This window comes from Micropterus salmoides, unplaced genomic scaffold (genome assembly GCF_014851395.1).
Source record: "Micropterus salmoides isolate LMB-PRFRI ecotype aquatic unplaced genomic scaffold, ASM1485139v1 Ms_hic_scaffold_19, whole genome shotgun sequence".
Classification (NCBI taxonomy): domain Eukaryota; kingdom Metazoa; phylum Chordata; class Actinopteri; order Centrarchiformes; family Centrarchidae; genus Micropterus; species Micropterus salmoides.
Genome location: NW_024041039.1, coordinates 19,310,846 through 19,332,737, shown reverse-complemented (window position 1 = coordinate 19,332,737; position 21,892 = coordinate 19,310,846). Strand labels below are relative to the sequence as shown.

The 21,892-nt window shown below is 39.4% G+C and overlaps 2 protein-coding genes across 6 annotated transcripts; one reads left to right on the top strand and one right to left on the bottom strand.

The window, feature by feature from the left end:
• Positions 1-30: 30 nt before the first annotated feature.
• On the top strand, positions 31-2,321 carry erg28 (ergosterol biosynthesis 28 homolog). Its single transcript, XM_038729538.1, has 5 exons — positions 31-188; positions 456-610; positions 1,379-1,469; positions 1,554-1,672; positions 1,792-2,321. The coding sequence occupies exons 2-5, from the start codon at positions 478-480 to the stop codon at positions 1,878-1,880; spliced, it is 432 nt and encodes a 143-aa protein (XP_038585466.1). The 5' UTR covers positions 31-188; positions 456-477; the 3' UTR covers positions 1,881-2,321.
• A 47-nt stretch (positions 2,322-2,368) lies between these two features.
• On the bottom strand, positions 2,369-21,245 carry flvcr2a (FLVCR heme transporter 2a). Of its 5 annotated transcripts, none has more exons than XM_038729529.1 (11): positions 15,803-18,202; positions 13,524-13,665; positions 10,927-11,067; positions 9,791-9,858; positions 9,430-9,533; positions 7,044-7,154; positions 5,904-6,009; positions 5,689-5,800; positions 5,076-5,140; positions 4,072-4,191; positions 2,369-3,585 (listed from the first exon to the last, which is right to left on the bottom strand). In XM_038729529.1, exons 1-10 carry the CDS (start codon positions 16,469-16,471, stop codon positions 4,117-4,119), a joined length of 1,593 nt encoding a protein of 530 aa, XP_038585457.1. In that variant the 5' UTR covers positions 16,472-18,202; the 3' UTR covers positions 2,369-3,585; positions 4,072-4,116. The 5 variants fall into 5 exon arrangements, with proteins under 5 accessions (XP_038585457.1, XP_038585460.1, XP_038585459.1 ...); XM_038729532.1 differs by having other exon boundaries at positions 2,369-4,191; positions 15,803-16,451; positions 18,034-18,116; XM_038729531.1 differs by lacking the exon at positions 15,803-18,202 and adding an exon at positions 20,399-21,245 and having other exon boundaries at positions 2,369-4,191.
• Positions 21,246-21,892: the final 647 nt, after the last annotated feature.

Below are 21,892 nucleotides of genomic sequence, written 5' to 3'. Positions count from 1 at the left end.
TGATTGGATGGAGCCATTTCTTAAACTCTGTTATTGGTCAACTCCACAGCCCAAGATTGACAGACTTGCCATTGTAAATATAACACCATACTAGGTTGACTTAAGTCTCACTTTATTGATTCATATGGAGTCCTCTCTTTTTTACTCTCAATAACATGTTCACACTGTAGTTTGACAGACGCTGACAGGTAAATATGTTTTTTTTTTTAAATCATAATAGGCTTATTAATTGTGTCAACCAGGTTACAGCAACGTTAGCCTGTTATGTCACGTTAGTTATTGCAGAATATCACTTGCTAGGTAATAGACTGCAGTCTCCCTGTAATGTGTTAGTCAGGAAAGATAGAGCATACATCTGTTATTCTGTATTTAACAGAATCAGCTAGCTGCACTTGCACTGGCCTTCAGTTTGAAGTTGTTTATCCTGCACAGAACAGACTTTCCCTCTCTTACAGGTGCGTCCAACAGCCGGAGAAGATGAGTCGCTTCCTGAACGTCCTGCGGAGCTGGCTGGTGATGGTGTCTGTCATCGCGATGGGAAACACCGTGCAGAGTTTCAGAGATCATAGTTTTTTGTCGGAGAAGCTCTACACGGGCACACCAGAGTTTGGTGAGCAAGCTAGGTCTGACTGACAAAGCGTAATGGCAATACAGTTTGACAACTCAAGTGAGCATGATGTTGGTGTTGCCAGGTGTTACATGTGTGATATGATTCCTATTTACATTTATGAAATGATTGAATAGAAAAATGTATCTGACATTTGTATCTACTATAATCACACACAGCAATCATACTATGAGGACAATTTAAACTCCAAACAAACGTAGACAGCTTGGCAAAAAGCAACCCCATGGTCTCGTTTTTATGTAAACAATCAATACCAACTGTTAACAGGCTTCAATATTAGAGCCACACTGATACTGGATTTTTTGGGTCAGTACTAGTATTTGTGACTAAACACTAAACTAGACTAATAAAGGTAATCAATAGTGGCTGATGAGCACAGATAAGAATACATTCAATATTGATTAAACAGGACATTCTACAGTTAAGAAAATAAACATGTCAGTGCTGGACAACATAGGTGACACTGTATCTAAATTACCCCAAACATAACATGTTTGAAATTTCAGCACTTACATTTCTTATTACTTATCAGCCGACATATAAACTGATATCTGTATAGTGTGTGAGTGTGATAAGCCTAGCCTATTTATCAGTCAGAGCTCTTATCGAAACTTTGTAAATAAACTGAGTTTAGGCAGATTTACACTGTTCTGGTTCTCTATTGATAACAGACATGGGTGATACAGATGGCTCTATCATATTTTTTTCCCCCTGTATTCCAGATTTTTCCATTTCTTCCTGTTTCCTTAGTGAACGGTCTCCAAGCTCGAACATTTGGTATTTGGACGCTACTATCTTCGATCATCCGCTGCGCCTGTGCCATTGATATCCAGAACAGAACGTAAGACAGCCTCTCACTTCCTGCGCCTTGTTTCTATGGGCAGTCTTCATATGTTCTTACTGTGTGTCATTATGGCTCCTGCAGGCTGTATCACATCACCTTGTGGACATTTGTGCTGGCGTTGGGCCACTTTCTTTCTGAAGCCTTCATCTACAAAACTGCACCTCTGACTATCGGGGTCATGGCACCTCTCATTGTGGCAAGTGAGTGTGGACTAAAGCTAAAGGAGTGGTGGGAAATATATTTACATTTCCCCTTAAGTGATTAAGGTATTAAAACTTTGTTTAAAACATCATGATAACATTTCCATGTGTGTTGCTAGGTTTTTCTATCATGGGAATGCTGATTGGATTCCAGTGTATTCCAGAGACACAAGAGGAAGTCGGAGCACGACAGAAGAAGCGTAACTGAATCCCGGCAGTTAAGATTTTCTTTCAGTCCACTGAACCCACCTCCTCAGTGACCACCAGACACACAAGAAACTGGTCCCAGTGTGCTTCTTCTTGCCTTGGAAGAACATGAGATCTAGATTTAAATTAATTTCCTACTGAAACACCTCATATGTGGTATATGTGGGCTGTATTTCATGTTTTTAAACTGAAATTTTACAGTTGAAAGTGCAATCAAAAAAAGGTTTGAACAGTGATCAACATGTGCTGGTTCATAGTTCATTTTCAAGTTAATAATGCATGGAGGTTTCATTTTGTTAATTTTGTAGTAACTGCTGTGATCCCAGTAAAAGGTGAAACTGCTGAATTCAAATGCTGAAAACATGAGCACATTGTTCTACGTGAGATTTGTTAAGGTACACAGAAAAATAAATTCTCTTGCTCCTTATTTTATCCAAACACACATACAGTAACACTGTTATTCAATTAGATAGCGAACAAAACATACTCCTTTGAGTCCACTCATGTTTTTAATTGATTAATTCTCGTATTTCTTAAGTGTCATAGAAAGCGCTACTTTTCACAGCACTGTTAAGTGTCCTGAAAGTTCCAACTGAAAGGAAAGAAATAGCAGCTCTCAAAATCACATAACAATCATACAATAGGAAAAGAAAACTAGTCACATCAAGCAAAACATGGTAATTACAGGCTGTATAAACACTGGTTACACAGCTTGTACTACATTTCTCAGTAACACATCTACAAGTTAAGAGTATTATACATAAAACATTGTCTTGTGCAAACTGCAGTAGATAGATTAGCCTCATCCTTCATGTTTCATGTGCTGACATTCTTAATGTTTCAGATGCTCTCACTGACCCAGATATTTATAAGTTATTAATGTCTTGCAGATATCATTTACAGTAAAACAAGGACATAACTGAACTTCAAGAGTGTACTCACCAATCAGCAGTATTCAGAATTAACACTTCCATGTGATCCTGAATGGCAGGCAGAGAGGATCTAACCTGACTGCCATGACAGGAAAACATGTCTCAGTTATTTGTCTGCATTTAACATGTATACTCTAAAAACAGAACATTAAAATGAATGTCTTCAGCTTGAGATGATTGAGACAGCTTTGGTCCAATTTTAGGAAACACATATTGCTCATTAGATGCATAGAACACTACATTAACACCTACCAGAGGGGGACCTAGGAAACTACTCAGTTAAAAGTTGAATTTAGTTAGAGATGTCACTAAAGTGGCAGTTGCATTGCAATAACGAGACATGGAAAATGCATACAATGGATAAAATGTATGTTTTCAAAAGACACTATAAAAACTATTGACTTTCCAGGTGTGTTCCCGTTGTGCATGACTGACTTGTGCTTGCTTTGGGATGAGCTAAGTTGCACTTGGGATATCAGTGTGAATCTCTGGTGTTCAAGCCAGAGTCCATACAGTACATAGTTTTGTACAGTGCAAAAATATACAGCAGGTCTGCTGGTTATTACTTCACCAATCATAAAGCCTCAAAGAGGGCTGCTCAGTACGATTCACTCTCCATGTGATCACTCTTCACTGCAGGTTCTCTTCCTCCATGGTCATGTGTGCTTGTTTATGCATGTTGACGAGTCTGTCCGAGTTTGTCTGTCCTCCTTAAAGCTTCCTCTCTTTAAGGATTTCAGGCAGAGCGGCGCCTTCAAGATCAGCGGTCACTTCCTGTAAAGGATGAGGACAGAGAACAATTGTCCAACAAATGAGTAAAAAGTTTTTTTTAATGAAAAGACACCTGTTCACGCACCTGTTCATTGCATTCAGAAAGAGAACAGAACAAACATAAACCAAAATTATTCCATACATTACGTTAGTATTAGACATAAAACTTATCTTCCATTGAAATCCAGTACTGTCGGTTAATCACGCATGTAATTAACTCTTTACATTTTCTTTAAAACATTGATTTGATTAAAGCAAAAAACAAGTGAATGCACAGTGAAAACAAAAAACACTATGGCTAGAAATGAGTTTTCCTTAATTTCATCTTCATAATGCCTTTTATATAAGGTTGAAATCCCAGTATACATCGTTTCCTTCCGCAGTACCAGACAGTGAACCTTTTTAATTTAAGAGCCGACTGTGAAGCAGTAGTAGTAGAATGCACTGCAGTTCTGGTGTTGAAACTTCAGAAAGTGTGTGTGTCCCTACCTTGGCAGGTGTGTGTTTTGGTTTTAGTGAGGTTGTGGGTTTATGTCAAGACAGCTGTTGCCAAGGGCTGCTGCACTCTGTGGTTCCGTAGTCCTGCATCGATGACACGGAGCCTGTAGGCTGGAACCATAGCTTGGGTGTCACACGTCTGAGGGGCGCCAATGGACCACCTCATCCTCCACTGTCTCCTCGATTCAACACCACCACCAGACTGCGCCCCACCAAACCCTGTACACCCAACTAATTCTACCTACTACCTACTACCTGCTACCTGCTACCTGGCTCCAGTAGCCATATATCCTTTAGTGAGAAGAATATGGTGAGCAGTTTAAAGTCATCTTGCAGTAAATCTTAATGATTAATACAAACATTGAACATACCACCACAGGATTACCGGAACTTTTGATTTTTGCTGCATTAGTTAGGATTGGCATATTATGAACAGAGAAAGGACAAGGAAAGTTAGCAAAAGCCGTCTAAAGCTTGTCTTAAACAAGGCAACAAGTGAGCAGTGATAGACATGCCACATGAAGTAAGATTTAGTTTCAAATGGAACATGTTTAAATGTGTTACATGTGAACTATTGACCAATAAAATGTAATCCTGTCAGATTAACTAAATCTGAAATTTTTTTTATTAACAGTGAATTTGTAAAACTGATCACTACAAGTTACTGGTCTGTTTGACAGATGTCAACTGCACCCAAATGAAAGCGTCACAAAGCACGGCTTTGACAAAGTTGGAACAAAATTTTGCTTTTACAGCAAAAAGTTTGAGAGCTGTCAGACAAAGCAGAATTGTGCTTTCTGCAAACATCATTTGAGAGTACAGGATTTTTTTAGTCAGTTTAGAGAGAAAGTTTCCACCAGTGCACCAGTACTGTGCGCTGCAGTGTGAGGACACTGCATTCAGCACAGAGCCAGGGGGCATCTAACACATCCCTCCTCCACAGGGATGTGAATATCCAAGCTCTGACTGCATGTAGCACACACACATGTACTTACATTCGCTATCCGCACCTCAGCCTGTAGGTTGGCCTTCTGTCTTCTGAGGTCAGACTTGATGAATGCTGTGATGAACACGGAGGAGGGGGGAAATTTAGCTTAAAGAAGTTAGGATCCATAACCATTTCAGTTTAAAACAAGACAAAATAAAAAATACAGGGGTTTTAAAAGCAGTGATTTGCATTTGTTTTATGTCAGAGAATATCAGAGAAATTAGCCATTGGTATATGTTTTTAATGCACACCCAATAGATGGCACTAGGTAACCTTTAAAAGGTACGGAGTTTTAACACAAAAGGAGCATAATTTTTAGGGGAATAATAAACAGGTGTTTGATATGAAGCATTAACAAAAATTATTATTGTTTTATGCCTTCAATAAATAGAGATTCTTCATTTAACCACTAGAGGGCGACCTTATCCTATGAAAGATATGGCTGTGTAACTCTAGGATTTTAAACACACAATTTAAACATACCCTACTTCTAAAACACACAATGTTCCCTTCACGTGCCTGCATGCTGCTGACATGGATTTGTTTGATGTTTTGACAGTTGCTCTGTCTTGTTACAGGAGAGGTATGCTGAGGCGACAGAGGAGAGGTTAATATCTTACCTGTCATTACTGCTCCTATTAGGAGAAAAATACTCAGGAAGATGTTTCCGGCCAAAGTGCCCCATTGATCGATGATCTTCCCCTGGGAGATGGTGAAAATGATTCCAAAGATCTGAAATGAGATTCAAAAAAATTTTTTGTTTTGTCTTATATGTTTTTGTCATCTTATATGTTTAGCCTTTGTCTACAGAGTTATCCGTGCTAAAGTAACTTACCTGGGCTGAACAGTTAAGCAGTCCAGATGAGGTTCCCTCTGATTCTGGGTAGGTGAGCTCTACTGCAAACTCAAAGCCCAGAGGTAGATATCCTGTCATGAAGAAGCTGCCCACAGACAGACAGACACCGAAGATCAAATAACAGAAAACATAAGCGAGGTGGATCTGCAGTAGTTTTCATCCCAATGAAGAAATACAAAAACTGCTCCACAAATTTAAAAGTAGGGCAAGTATATATTTCTGTATAATACATCCTGTCTGGGTTTTGGGATTGAAAAACCAGACAAAGGAATTGCTATGGAAACCAGCTATGTGCATAATCAGCTTACCACAAATAGCAATAATTGTAAGGACAAAGCATGTGGACCAGGGAATCGTTAATTTAGCTTTGACAAAGCAGCACTAATGCCAGATGAGATAAATGCAAATAAATATTACACTTACTACATACAATTCCACCATAACGTTTTAAGCGATTTAGCAAAACCTGACACATGTGGACATCAAACGTGACAGACATGAAGGTTAAAATTAGTCTAAAGACTGTGTCATCAGCGGACGTGTCACAATAAAATTCTCTTTTGCCACCATTTTTTAAAGCAGTCTTACTGAACCCCTAAAGATACCAATGACGAGATATTATTAGGTTTATAGCTTAAATGTCTAGGTCGGGGTTCCCAGTCTTACTTGAGATTTAATTTAATGACCTTAATGACTTCACAATTAGATTTGGAGATATTTATGGATTTGAGATTGGCATTGTTCAAACTGAAACATTTTTAGCTTTGATCATCTTGTCAATTCAAAATATTCCTGGTATGAATGGAGAATTATATCATAGGGTTTTCTGGTCTGGAGGTCTGTTGCATAGTTATGAATTGGCAAAACAAATATAACAAAGACTTCAAGCCCTGCAGTGATAAGGTCTCTCTGTATTTTCTTAAATTAAACCAAATTGTGAGAAACTGCACATTTCCAAAAATTTGCAGAATTAAAAATGCACAGTGTTATCACATTTTGGCTGGTAACCTGACAATGTTACATGCCTCAGTTAATTTATACCCACATTTTTAATATTTCAGGCCCTGGCTCTGATGTTTATGACCTCTGCTGCCTTTACATTCTGTAATGGTTACCTACCCTAAAACTCCAGCTGTGACAAACACCACCCACAAGTAACCCAGGTTGAGGGTGAAGGCGTAGACCAGCATCCCCGTCAGAGAGAGGAGATAGACGACCAAGGTGGTTTGTCTGAGGAGACAGGAGATGAATATTAACAATATAATTTAGAAAGTGAGGTGACACTACAATCAACCGCCCTATGCATTTACACACAGCACTGAGGACATTGTCAATGCAGGCTTGTCGGATGGTGTTCAAATAGGTGAGTAACTTTACAAGTGCTTTTTCAGTGGATTCGGTGTGGCTCCCGTGCCTCAGTTTTAAAGGCTGATATAATTTCGGGGACAGGTCGCTGCTGAGTAGGCCTACCTGTTTAATTGTGTGGATGTGCTTGTGGGTATTACACTGTGTGTGCGCCTTAGCTGGCCTGTTTTCAGAACATGGAGGTGTTATGAGTAGGCCACTTTTCCGTCTGAGAGCACTGGCCAAGCTCTTTATAACTTTCTCTTTGCCTTCTGTACTTTGCAAATACAAAAGTCTCTCGACTCTAAAATCCATCACAGCACAGCCGCAGCAGCGTGTGTGTTGGAGAGAGACGTACACAAAAAGAACTGTTTAATTTAATATGTTAATATGGAAAGAAATCAATTTAAGGAGCTTTAAATTAGGTATTTACTGCATCTAATCTTATCAGTTGTTAAACTATGCAAAACTAGGAAACAAGGCACATAAATTTTCCAATATAGGGTTCTCTTCTAGACAGCAGTGTGTGCGTGTGCTTCGTAACGGTGTAGCCCAAGGGCCCATCATAACAGCCTGCACTGGGGCCCGTTGTTATTACGTTAAGCCATTGCATGCCACCTTTACATACTGTAGATCCGAAAGAGCCAGTAGCTCTTCTCCTCCACATAAACATGCTTCATTTCATACCCATACATTAATTGTGTATACTGCATATTATGACACACAAATACCCTCAGTATTTACCGCTGCAAGAGATAAAAACATAAAATAGGATTTTTTAAAATAATAATCTTAAAGAGTAATACTTTTGTTTTTTGTGACATAGCAGGCAACTTTTTCTAGACTTTATCATTATAATTATAAATTTTTATAAATATAAATATTATATAATTAAATTTCTCACTTGAAAATTCCTCAGCATAAACAGTATTCCTGATTCACTGAAGATCCCATGTCATAACCCAGGCCCTCTACTCAAACTGGCTTACTCTGGTTAAGCAGTCTCTCATACAACCATGCGTAAAATATTGCTGCAAAACATTTTTGTTAATATAACATAGTCCTTTGACTCTCTCCCACATGGGACAATAGGAGTGTGCGGGTCAACAATATAACTCCAGGCCTGACTGCTTTGACAGCGAAGCATCCTAATGGCATGAAAGGAATCTGAGGATTTTTCCCCATCATAATAGTTTGCATGCCAGATCACTGAAGCTAGTGAACCAAACATCTAACAGAAACCTACTGAAAATAAGAGGTTACTTTGTGAGAAAGTACTGATACAAATGACAGCATCAATAATAAGATACCAATTTTGTAATTTTTAGTATATTCCATGTTTAATGTAGTGGCACAAGGCCTGAGAAGCGACCTGGGAGGACCAGCAAAGTACAGCCCGTCAGTTCAGATAAGCAGAGAGGGACGTCAGATATACGACTCAGTTCCGCTGGATTCCCATTCGTGAGCACTTTGAACAAAACCTTTAATTCACAGGGACATCTCCCTGTGAATGGATGATTGAAAAGACATTCATGCAAGGAGCCCATGTTTTAAAGCACAGCTAACACTGCCGCAAACAAGACTGACTGTTGACCCTGAAGACTGAAAATTACATTGGAGCACTTTCTTTCAGTCACCATGAGTTTCTGGTATCACATGAAGCTAAAATATTACCAGCGGGCAATGGAGGGCACTGCCTTGGATGGATTACACTTTCATGGTCCCCAGAGGACGAAAAGTCCAAAGTTGTAATTAGTCCAATACTTTTATGGTTCATGACCATATATTGCAAAACTAACACATTTCCAACAACTTCCGCTGTTCCGTACTTTGTGCTAGCAAATTAGCAAATGTCAGCATGCATGGTAAACATTTTCACCTGCTGCTACACATCAGCAAGTTAGCAATGTCATTGTGAGCATGTTAGCGTGCTGACATTAGCATTTAGCTCACCTTACAAAGCTGCTAGCATGAGTGTAGACTGTAGACTAGTAAAAGAACACAACTAACTTTAAATTATTTTAATGTCCATGAGGCAGGGGAAGGTCAACAGACTTGTCTGAAGACTGCAGCAGACTGATTACCGGGAATGCTACAGGGAATTTGGTTTCTTCTTGATGCATTTGGCATTGTTTTCGGTCCTTTTATAGAAATATCTTACTTGTAGGTTTTGGTCTTGTCCAGCCAAACGCCACATATGAGGGACCCCACCATACCAGCAACGACAATGGTCAGACCAATTCTCCCAGCATTCACCTCTTCACCCTGAAAAACATTGACATTTCTACTTTCTGCACTGTACAAGACATCTCTGACATTTTTTATCCTGCAGTTATCTTTTCCTGGAAGTTCTGGACCACAATAATCAGCACTGACACAAGTATACGGCAAGAAAGAATGATAGAGGAGGTAAGGAAGGAAGGAAGGAAGGAAGGACGGAACTGAGTACAAATAAAGAAACACAACGTTAAATAAAAACTCATCTGGTTGGAGATAAACATAACAGACACACTGGGACTTACAGGATAGTGTTCAATGACCATCCGATTCAGCAGTGTGGAAACAGCATAGAAGCAGCCAACGTTGAGCCCTGCAGACAACAAACTGAAATCACTGTCTGTCTATTCTGAGAAGACCCGTAGGGAAAGGAGAAGGTCCAAATGGGACCTCATGCTTCCCCGTTAAAAGCACTGCTGACAACGTCACACATCAAGTCCACAGCAGCCTCCAGACTTTGTCATTAGTTAAAAGCATTTAAGTATATACTGGAGAACATGTTAGTCAGTATGCAAAAATCTTTCTAGACACCAAAGGACCATAAAATCCCATTGGTGAGACATGTTAATGGTGCCCATTGTAGTATACTTCACACTGTCAATCATTAACATTGTCGTTATTAAAAAGTGACCTTTGAGCAAAAATGTGACCTCAAAAAGACCCTATATCAATGCTGCACATAATTAGTGCGCTGGAGGTCCATGTGTCACGCTAACACACCATCATATCTGCACACCAGCTGATAAAGGTGGAGTTTCCACAAATGTGACTGTGGCAGCTTCAACTGCAGATATCTATATTTTGAGGCTACCTTTCACCTTGATATTGCAACATCCTAGCCCTGGACAGGTGATAAAGATGGTGGTAAGATGTTAGAATGAGGGGTGACCTGCATGTCACAAAATTATAATCACATCATTATGAGACTTCCTCCTCTGCTATCTTTATGATATAATTTGCCACAGACCTTGTTGTAATAGCAAAAGTTGTGCTGAAACTTGGCAACTGAAAGAAATGAATGAACAATAATTCTGGTATTTGATAGTTCTACTTTCTCATCGTGTATCTCTGGATTGTTGGTTGGACAAAACAATTTGTTTAGAGACATTATCTTGGGCTCTCAGAACTTGTGAGAAGCATTTTGACATTTTTTGTGACATTATATTTATTTCATATATTATAGTTTTTTAAACAAACTAATAAACAGTATTATTGGCAGGTAGCCTTACATAAACGTCAGTGGAGAGCCGAGAAGTTTAAGCTGTAAATACGACACCTAAAGGCCTGTTCCTCCAGGCATTGTGTCATTATTACACGAAAGCCCATCAGTCCACCAGTTTGTGGAAATACAAACAGATTAAGTCAGCAGGAAGACACCCACCATAGCTGACCACCAGGAGCATGAAGGGCTTGTTGCGCAGCAGCCTCAAGACAGAAGCTGTGTAAGAGTACTCGTCAGGGGGGATGTTCCTGGCCTGAGCCTGGGCCTGAGTGGGAGGAATTTCTGGTCTCTCCTGAAACACTGGAAAAAACAAGTACACAATATTAAGGATTTTATTTGTGTGCTTAGGACATAAGACATTTTTACTCTGAGAACAGAAAACCGGGAGGGGGTTAAAAGCAAATCCAAAATGTTTGCACTATTGTAGGCGTATCGTTTTCCAGCCAGCTAGTTATCATCCGTGTCACACACCTAAGCCAACAGACTGAACCAGTTTAATAAACTCTAATCATTAAACAGTGTTTTGAAGACGTTTATTGGCTTTAGTCAAATTGATTGTGCGTTTTTTTTATTTCTCATTCCTGTCACCCTAGCTTAATTTAACTATCTTTGTATAAATTCCTTGTCTTTACAAATCGATGGAAAAAAGAATATGTTTTTTGCTATTTCGGCAGGGACAGATCCAAAATTGCACGGGCAGGGGATAGACTAGTGCCACATTCTACATATTAATTTGTGATGCTTGTAACTTGATTGGCATCAATATCTAATCTGATATAATTCATATTTTCAAACACACCCTTAATACACAAACTCAGTATCCAATAGAGTGGCCACACAGAAACCTGACCCAGACTGGATGAAGAACCAAACCTTTGCACATACGGTTCTGCGCTCTCTGTTGATGCCTTTAACAGTTGAAGACTCTTTTATTAAAGCTGGCCTTTGTCACACTATGTGCTATCTACAGAATGCAAACGTGTGTGTTTTAAGGTCCGTTGTTACCAATGTTTTATTGAGTGACTATTATTTATTATAGCTATTTTACGATGCTGTTGTTGTCTATATATATATATATATATATATATATACATATATATGACTTTATTATTTTACTCTTGTAAAGAATTTATGGCTTTGTTCTGTGAAAGGTGCTTAGAACACTAGTTTAGAACAAACTAAACATTTCTTATTCCTGCTTTTCTTTATTCTTTATCTGCTGTGTTGAATGAATGAATACAGCTGCATAACATAATCACATGATCACAACTGAGCAAGATACATCCTACATAGAAGACCGTGAGATGAAATTCGAAACCCTGGAAATGGACCTTGAGTTAAGTGTTTTTCATCTCCTCTACATCTCCTCATTCACATATGTAAGTGAAAACATAACATAAACAATCACTTTAAACTATTATAACACTTATGTAGGAATTTTTTTATATGAACATGAAACCATGTTAAAGGGGTTGGGCAATAGCCATGTATGGTTGTGTATGAATAAAATGAAACTATTTCTTTTTATATTATTTTGTTGACTTTAATAATGTTTCATGTTAGTGAATTGTATTTTCTGGAAAGGCAGTCAGCTAATAAAGTAGAAATAATGAGCAATAAGTGCAGCGTCAGTATAATAGTGGTTATTATTGTAATCATGTTTTTTCCTGTTAACATAGTAATTATTACGTTCTCGAGTTATAGCATTTTCACTTCTGTATGTACACATTTCCAATCTCTCTGATTGAGGTAACAAGACATTCTGGATAGTTACCACATTAAATGGTCGACTACTAGGTTTAGCAAGTTGCAAAATATGGCCCAGAAGTCCCACCTTTACAAGCAACGGGTAAAATACAGTATGTACGACAGGAGGCATAAGCTTCTTAGAAATATTAGATTTCTTATATATTTCTTTAATTTCTTCCCCATATAATTCATCCAAATAGAATTAGAAAGGGTAAAATCCACTGCACAGCCAAAGTCCACCCAAACATGTCTTTTCATTATGTTGCCATATGTATGCAAATGGTCCAATTTCTGATCAACCTGCCTCCGCGCCAGTTAACATTGAGGTAAAATGCAACCTGTGGCGAAGCTTCACCGTGTTTCTCTGACAGTCAGTGAAGTTTAGTCCTTTGTGGAGGTGAAATGAGGATTTAACAAAGCTAAGGGGGAAGATGACTTCATAAAACCCCTTCCATCCTTGCTTGTATTTCATATCGTGTCTGAACACATCTCATCAAAAGGCGGACAATTAGAGCAATTACTGCAGCTGCTCTTCTAGTGGATGGCGATGCTGTTTAGTTTTCGGTAGAGAGCACATCTCAGGGAGACTCAGCTTTCCAGCAGTGCCGCCTGAGGATCCCAACAACCAGATAAGAGGCCCTACCATATAAAAATGAATGAAATTTTATGTCAAACAATGAAGCCTATGAACCTCTCTTTTTTGTTCTCATCTAAAAATATTACAATGCCAACTACAAAAGGTCAAATCCCATTGGCACTGACTGTGAGGGATAAAGGAGGTGAGGGGAGGTAACAGCTTTGTCACACTCTCTATCACTGGAAAGCACAAACTGTCAAGATGACTCCTTGCTTTATACGTTTTCACAATCATGGCTGTGGGAGTTAGATGACATTGAAAGGGGACTTGCAGTCGGCTATTACTGCATGTATGAGCAAGGAGCCCTGACAGCGCTTACCCTCTCTATGAGCATGTGGATGTGAATAGTCATCTTTCCTTGCAGACTTACCAATGACAACGAGGATAAAGATGAAGGTGGCCACTCCCGCGCTGATGTAGAACATGATTCTGATGTAGTGCTCCAGCTCATTTATATCGTCCACATTTGGAACAAGGATGGGTGGGATCAGGAACCCAATGGCAATACCCATCTGTAGGTGAAATTAAAATATGACTCTTGGCCTGTCTAGACCTCTAGCTGATGAAACACACGCACACAGCTACAGTCAGTACACATTATTAAAGAGGGAAAGTGAAAAGATATGTTCCTTAAGGAGGAGCACACCTGTGGCGTGCAAGCACAGAAATCCATCAGGCCCCTTCAGTGACTTAGCAATGTTACAGCCACCATGATTTATAGATCTCCAGCATACAAACAAACCTGAAACTTTGCTATATTTATGTGACATATAGAACACGAGGCTACTTGAACAATCGTTAACTTACCATGTGGTCATTTTGCTAGTGAAAGCTTTATATTTTATATTTATTTATATTTAACATATTCACCGGAGCCTATAATAAATCCCTATAACACAATAACTGGAGAATCATCTCTGTTTAATCACCGTCACATATCTGAAGCAACGAAAAGACGTTGCATCCCTATTGTGCGTGCATTTTGGATAAGTAGAGCAAGTCTTGTCAAAAAATGCAAAACAAGCATTTTTTCAACTGGTGCAAAGCAAGGATGGCCTCTCTTCTGAAGTTACTTTTGGCACACAAACTGTTGATCTGTTTGATCTTCAAAGCATCACAAGGCTTTGTGGAAATCCTACCTACTTTTTGTTAATGTGAACTATTTCTAAATGTCCAAAGGGATACATAAACAACTTCTGCCGGAAAACTTGGAAACGTCAGGGTTAGGGACTGGAGCCAAAGGAATAAAGCCGTGGTGAGCAAGTAAACATCAACAACAATGTGTCCTTTTATCTTCAGCGGCGGGGTGCACAAAACAAGTACATGTGTGACAATGGCCGGTGTGCAGTGTTTGGTCTAACATAGTTGAGAGCGGACAAAACAGTTACACTTCAGGGGTTAAAGAACATGAGAGGGGTCACATATCGTTTGGTGGTCTATGTTTACATACAGTGATAAAGATCATGTTGTGATCACAAGGCATTCATTTAAAAACTGTTACATGTGCAGTGTATTTTGACTGTTTTTATTGGCTTTTAAACAAAGAATAATTTAGAGCTAAATTGAATTATGAAGCCAGATTCTTCCCTTTGGAAATGACTCAAGATTGGATCCAAACTTTTAAAATTGTGTCACTCCCAGTTTGTCTTCTCTGTGACACATTTGTGTTTGTCTTCTAAGGTGAAAGAGACATGAACCATGACATGCGACCACACACATCCTCCCCAGCAGCCTTCACTAGCTTGACTTGGACACAACATTCTCAACATAATTTCAATGTACAGTTCATTTACTCCTAGCCTGGGAGCTTGTTCAGTAGCAGATGGTTCAAGTGGTGGATGTCACCCTGCAAACTGTGCACCCACACAAACATAATTTGATGATACCGGCATCTCCCCCTTTTTTTTTAGTGAGACATAGCCACAATCGGTCATATCTGCTTCCTCTACCTTCAGCATCCTCCCACTTTGGGAAAGTCATGAGCTTGATTTTAGCATGTCTTTCTGGATTTTGCTCATTTGAGCTTGTTTGCATAGGGTAAAACTGAGGAATATATATTTTCAAAATAGTAACCCTAGACTCTTGGTACGTTTAGAGAAAGCAATTAAGCTCTCCCAAAAGAAAACTTAATAAAGCCCTAACCATGTAGAAAATCTTCATTGGGCATTTGGAAAATAATTTTAAAGTAAACTATGACCTAAGGGGCGGCCTCCAGGCCCCTGGTGGCTGTTCTGCCAGGGTATGAATGTGTATGAATGTTAGTTTCTTTTGAATGAATGGTGAATGCAGATGTAGTGTAAAAGTGCTTTGAGTGGTCGAAAAGACTAGAAAGCTATACAGAGCTAATACTTTTATAGATGATATTAAAAAAAACACTACATTCTTCAACAAACCAAACTGTTGGCATGTGAGAAAACAAAAACTCAAGACTCATACATTCACGATGGCAGACGCTGTCATGACATAACATGTACCTGGCTGTTTTTAACACACTACCATTCAGATAAAATTAGATGATAGAGTTTTCTTTCACTTTTTTCTTGCCAACCAACACACACAAAGTTCTCTTAACACCAATTTGAGAAGTTTATAACACCATACGCACACTGTTAAAGACGTTTTGAGCCCAACAGGTAAACAGAGACACACCTGGTTTCCCAGAACGCCAATGGAACAGGCGGTGGACACTTCCTGCTGCCCAAACCACAGGGACGCAAGTCTGGATGGGATGCCCAGGATAAAAACAGCAGCCATCGAACACACAAACTGGCCGAAGAAGGTCATGGCAAACATGCTGGGCTGGGCCGTGCTCGTCTTGATCCACGCCCCGATGCAGTTGAAGGCTGAGCCCACAACCATAACGTCCCTCATGCCTCGGTTATCAAGCACCCACATGACGGGAAGGATGAGGGGGATGTAGGTGAGGAAATAGATCATGGAGAGCCAGTCGATGGCCTGGGTGTCGATTTTGTAGAAGCGCATGAAGATGTTGTTGATGATGCTGTACTGCAGCCACATGAAGGCGTTGCTCGTGGAGAGGGCGCTGAAGACGAATAGCATGACCCACCGCCGCATGTACAACCTGGTCTCCATCAACCGGAGCAGCTGTTCTGTGTCCATGGCTGAATGCTCAAAGGGATCACTGCTGTCTCCCAGAAGTATGTGGTGGTTGTATTCTCCCAGACTGATTCTCTCTTGTCTTGTTGGAGACCAAATATTGTCCAACTCATTACAGCATTCAGTCTGAGAGCTAATGTTGCTCCTGTTGAAACGCTTCCCTTCTCCTTCAGGCTTACAGCTGGAGGGAAGAGCATACATTTCTCCTTGTGTGTGTGTGCTCCCTAAACAATGTGACAGTTTACGTGCCTAGCCCTTCTTGCCCAGCAGGTTTTTTCATCATGCTGATCATAAATGAGCTCTCCTGCTTTGTTTAAAGTGTAGATTACTGCTTATTACTCCTTCTGATTTAGCAGAGGTGGATTTGCGGTGCAGTTTTAACAAGGTGATTGTTGTTGGGAAGCTCTGATCTCAGCCAACTGTTACACACCTGACTCTGGTGTTTAACACCTCTTTAGTCATGTGATGTGTTTCTTTTGTGAGTTTTACTTCTCATTTTAAATTCCTCCTTCCAGCTCATGTCATAGCACCCAACTACCACTTGACAAAAAGTTCTGAGTGTGAACTTAAGGTAACTTGATTTTATTCCTAAACTAAGGCACGACACACATATAGATGTGTGCAGACTCATAGTAGCAAAGGTCCATTCACTCAGACCTTTTAATTTAGAGACGTATTACTCAGTGGAGGATTATTACTGCGGTAGGAATTAGGACATAGGGCCTACACCTTCAGTCACAATCAATCATTTTCAAACTTATGTTGTTCAAGGTTTACAATCAGAATGATTAATTTAATTGTTGGGTCAAATGTATTCTATCATGCTGCAAAGGAGTGTTCCTGACAACATTTTTTATGAGAATTAGAGCTGCAGCAATTTGTTGATTAATTGGTTACTAGATTGACAGAAAATTAACATTCAACTATTTATGTAGTTTTGTTTTTTTTAAATGTAAGCAAAATTGGCTGGTTCCATCTTCTTACTGTTAGTCAGACAAAACAAGGTATTTTATGATGTCACCTTTACCACTGGAAATATGTGATGGGCAATTTAACTTTTGGCTTGTTTGAAAAATAAAAAAACACAGACAGAACTATTAGTAATAAAGTAAACGTTATAGTTTATATTTTTTTTAAACCTCAAAGCACCACTGTGGCTCTTTTTCATGTATCATAATGAGCTAAAAAATATTCAACATATCATATCATCATATTGAAGAATGCTATATGTTTACAGTATGAGTAAACAAGTTTGCTCTGCTGTTGTTGTTTTGACTGTGTCGCCTGCCTGCATGAAGCAGTCCACGTGAAGGTGAGTGTAGGGGAGAAAAGGAGAAGCAAACGACTCTTACTTCATGATCACTACTCCACTCCAGCGTCTTTAAGGAAATACCCTGACACATCAATATGAAATCAAATATTGGTACAGTGTCAGTGTTTTGATAGGCTATCAAGTGGAAGTAGTTGCTTACCCGAGATTACTTTGTTGGCTGCGCATTCACCTTATTTTCACAGAAACAGCGCAATAAAAACAAAAAACAAAAAAGATAAACGCACTGTAAAACAATTTCAGGGTCATAAAGCTGCCCGTATGAAACGCTTTCGGTAACATTTGCCTGTTCGGGCTAAACTGTCTCTGCGTCATATTTATGCTTCCTGAAAGTGAAGAGATATAAACATGAGCTGTAAATGTAGGCAACACAAAACCTTACAGCCTATTAGGAGGAACACACAAAAATAAAAGGACCGTCAGTTTACCATACCTGGAGAACGGCAGCACTGATGTAGACTGGGCTACTACTAGACTACAATTATAAGCCTACCAGCAGACTTTGCAGAAATTGCACACGTCACCTCTCAGTTGCCACTTTTGGTTGCCACCCTCAAAACAACTTACTTTCATGAGTAGCCGAAGGAATGTTTAGCCTGTATTCAAAGTTAGCTTTTGACAAATTAACATAATAAATGTGTAACTAGTCTGTATGAAATCATTTTAGTGATGGACACAAAGCTGCACCCTCCAGGCTGAAAAATGGAGCCAACGTGGAAGTACTGAAAAGTTAACTGAATGACCATGTAAACCATATTAATATTAATGTGTGTGTGTGTGTGTGTGTGTGTGTGTGTGTGTGTGTGTGTGTGTGAAATGCAGTTAGATACCTTTTATATTACAATTTACACAAAAAAATATAGCTACATGATGCAATATTTTGCTGCAGATCAGACTAGCGTCAGCCAAACGTTTAGGCTTGTGACTCCTTACAAAAAGTCAATGTTCCTCATCTGCCCCTCAGATTAATCTTTTGACCCTTTGGAGGGGCTTGACCTCTAGGCCACTGAACTATACCTAACTTTAACTTAACTATTAAGTCCTTCAAACTAGCTCCATCTTGACCAGCTACAACCAGAAAATGCTTTTTAAGCAAAGATTATTGCTTAATACTACTGTATACTTTTACTTCAGTAAGGTTTCTGAATGTAGGACTTGCACTTGTAGTGTAATTATATTGTAATTAAAGTATTATAAGTTAGGGTCTGAGTACCTTTTTCAACACTGAAGAGTAGTTTCTGAAGAGGGTTTCCATCTCTATTTGCTCGTTAAAAAAATATTTTTTCCTAAAGGTTATCTTTTCCGAGCGGCAATTTATAAACAACATTGTATTTCACTGAGAGTTGTATTTCACCCTCACTTTTGTCAGGCACTATAAATCACAAAACAGGCTCTGCTAATGGCCGGCAGATTGTGAGAAGTGCTGGTGAAAAAGGTATGCCAAAGAGTAAAACGTAGAAGTGCCATTACTGCATTCCAGTGAGTAGCCAACTTCAATCCAATCTAATCCAACTTTATTTCTAAAGCACATTTAAAAACAGCCAGGTTGACCAAAGTGCTGTACACTGACATAAATCAATAAATAGACAAATAAGCCTACAACATCAACAAAACAGCAACATACATCTCTCATCCCGGATTAAAAGCCAAGGAGCAAAAATTAGTTTTAAGTCGCGATTTAAAAACTGGAAGGCTGGGGGCCAGTCTGACATGAAGAGGCAATTCATTCCACAGTCTCGGGGCTGCAACTGAGAAAGCTCGATCCCTCCTGTTCTTGAGCCATGACTGGTTCGCGGACCTTACTGACCTTCAAGCACTTGATAATTTGCAGCAACACTGTAGGCTTATATAAACTCTTTTATAAATTTTGCCATTGCTGTGAAATTATTGTAGTTAATTCAATCTAGCTTTATTGGCATGAATGTAAAACAACAATATTGCCAAAGCTACAAATAAATTACAAAAGACCAATTCATTTTATACAGTTCATTAATAACTATTAAAAATAATAATAATAAAATAATTATATATATATATAAATGAAGTAAATAAAACAGTAAATGTGTGTGTATATTAATAGACAAAACAAAATCAGTATCACATGTGAGATTAAAAATAAATAACAGACAATGAAAATAATAATTTTAAAACTTTTCAGAACAATTATTATATTTATGAGTCTATTCTGAGTTCATACTGTTGTGCTCAGTTCGTGACATGAGGAGACATATTTTGCTGCAATTATTTGACATTTGGGAATTTCTCCCAGTAAACAGGGGAGTTTCTGTGTGTCTGATAGAAATTCAAATTTGGGGTATATTTGGGAAATGTTTGCAAAGTATTTTTTTCTTAATGTTTTATATTTAGGGCATGAGGTTAGAAAGTGCAGCTCTGTCTCTACCTGTCCTCTGTCACACTGGGAGGAGAGTCTCTCCTTTATTAATCAAATTCATCTGTGCTATTGTTAGTATACTGGTTGGTTCTGTCTGGACATGGGTGAAAGGTTGAGGGCTGCTGGGGCCCATCAGCAAATATTTGCCCATGGCCACCTAAGAAGTTAATCCAGCCATGGGTTCAGGTCCACTTCAAGCTACTAATTAAAATGTCTGTGAAGATTCTTTGTCATCCAGGTCATAGTTATGCAATAAAGGTTAAAACGTTCAAATTCAAGGTTCATTTTTAAACTTCCTTGGATACTAATTAAACACAACAAAACAACAAAATGGGACACAAATCAAACAGATTACAGAGGTCTATTAAAATTACAGTTTCCTTGAAGTCACGAGAGATCAACTCACCTGATTCCCAAAAACTCCAATGGAGCAGGCGGTGGAAACCTCATCCGCCCCGAACCAGACCGACGCCAGGCGGGAGGGCATCCCGAGGATGAAGACCTGGGCAAGGGAGCTTGCAAGCTGTCCGACCATGGTGGCCCAGAACAGGTTGGGTTTCGCACTGGCAACCTTGATCCATGTCCCAGCGCAGTTGAGCGCGGTGGCCAACAGCGCTGTGACCCGCAGCCCTTTCTTATCCAGGAGCCAGGTGACCGGGAAGATGAAAGGGATATAGGTGAGCATGTAGATCATGGACAACCAGTCTACAGTGAACGCATCCACGTTGTAGAACTTCATTATTATGTTGCTGATGATCCCATACTGGATCCATTGGTACGCGTTGCTCAGGGAGTATGAGCTGAACAGGAAAACAATCACCCAGCGCTTCTTGTATGAGCGCGTAGTGGCCGCAGAGCCGCTGTCACCGTTCGGGATGCTGCTGCATTCAGTTTGTTCCTTCGCTCCCAAATGTAGACCATTCTCCTCCGCGCCATGTGCACTCCTGTCCTGTGACCGCGGATTATTTCCCATTTTCTGCTTCAGTTCAAACGAGCGCAATTGGAAGTTAGAGCAGAAAAGATTGGAAATTTTCCAACACAGCAGCACAGTAAAAACAGTCCTTCAATTCTCAAGAATATTGTCCTTACAAAAGAACTGAGATTACCTAAATTCATCCAATGCCAGCTTCATTCCAAAGGACTGGCCTGCTCTCCAGAAGTTCATTTAGGCTACTTGAGCTGAGCTGTCTGAGACATCCTTTATTACAGACGAGCTGACCCGACTTTTACTCCACCCAGCAACTGAGATAAGAAGTGACAGTGACTGTTAAGTGGAGCTATAGGGTATATAGATCCACCAGTCAGACATCACAGACCACAGTGCTATGATTTAGCTATACTCTCCCAAAAGTTTTCTCAAGTTTATCTTGCCTCAGTAATCCCCATTTTAATCTGCAACCTCCTGGCAAGAACAATGACTGCCTTGTGCTTGCTATTAGTTAGTAAATGCTGGTACTTTTTAATGTTAGATTAGATCACTCAACAAAAATTTGATTACATCACTCTTTTGGTCCCAATTGATTAAAAAGGACAGGTATGTGTGTAGTTTGATGACTTAATGCAGAATTACACAATGAGATGAGGAGAATAAGGTTAAATATAAAAATGAATAAAATATAATTTCACTTCAGGAGACTTGCAGTCAGCTGACATAATTTTGTGTGGAGCTGAAACAAAGCTTTCCCTCTGCAGGATCACGACATCACACGTAGAAATTAGCCAAACCTTGTGGGGAAAGTGGGATGCTGGAGAGGTACAAATGCTAAATGTGCAACAGTTAAGACATTTTAAACAGTTCCTGCATAAAAAGGAACAAAAAATGTGTGGAAACTCATCTAAAATGTATGTGTACTGTGTTAATCAGGTTGGCCGCTAGATGGAGTCGTAGACCACAAATGTT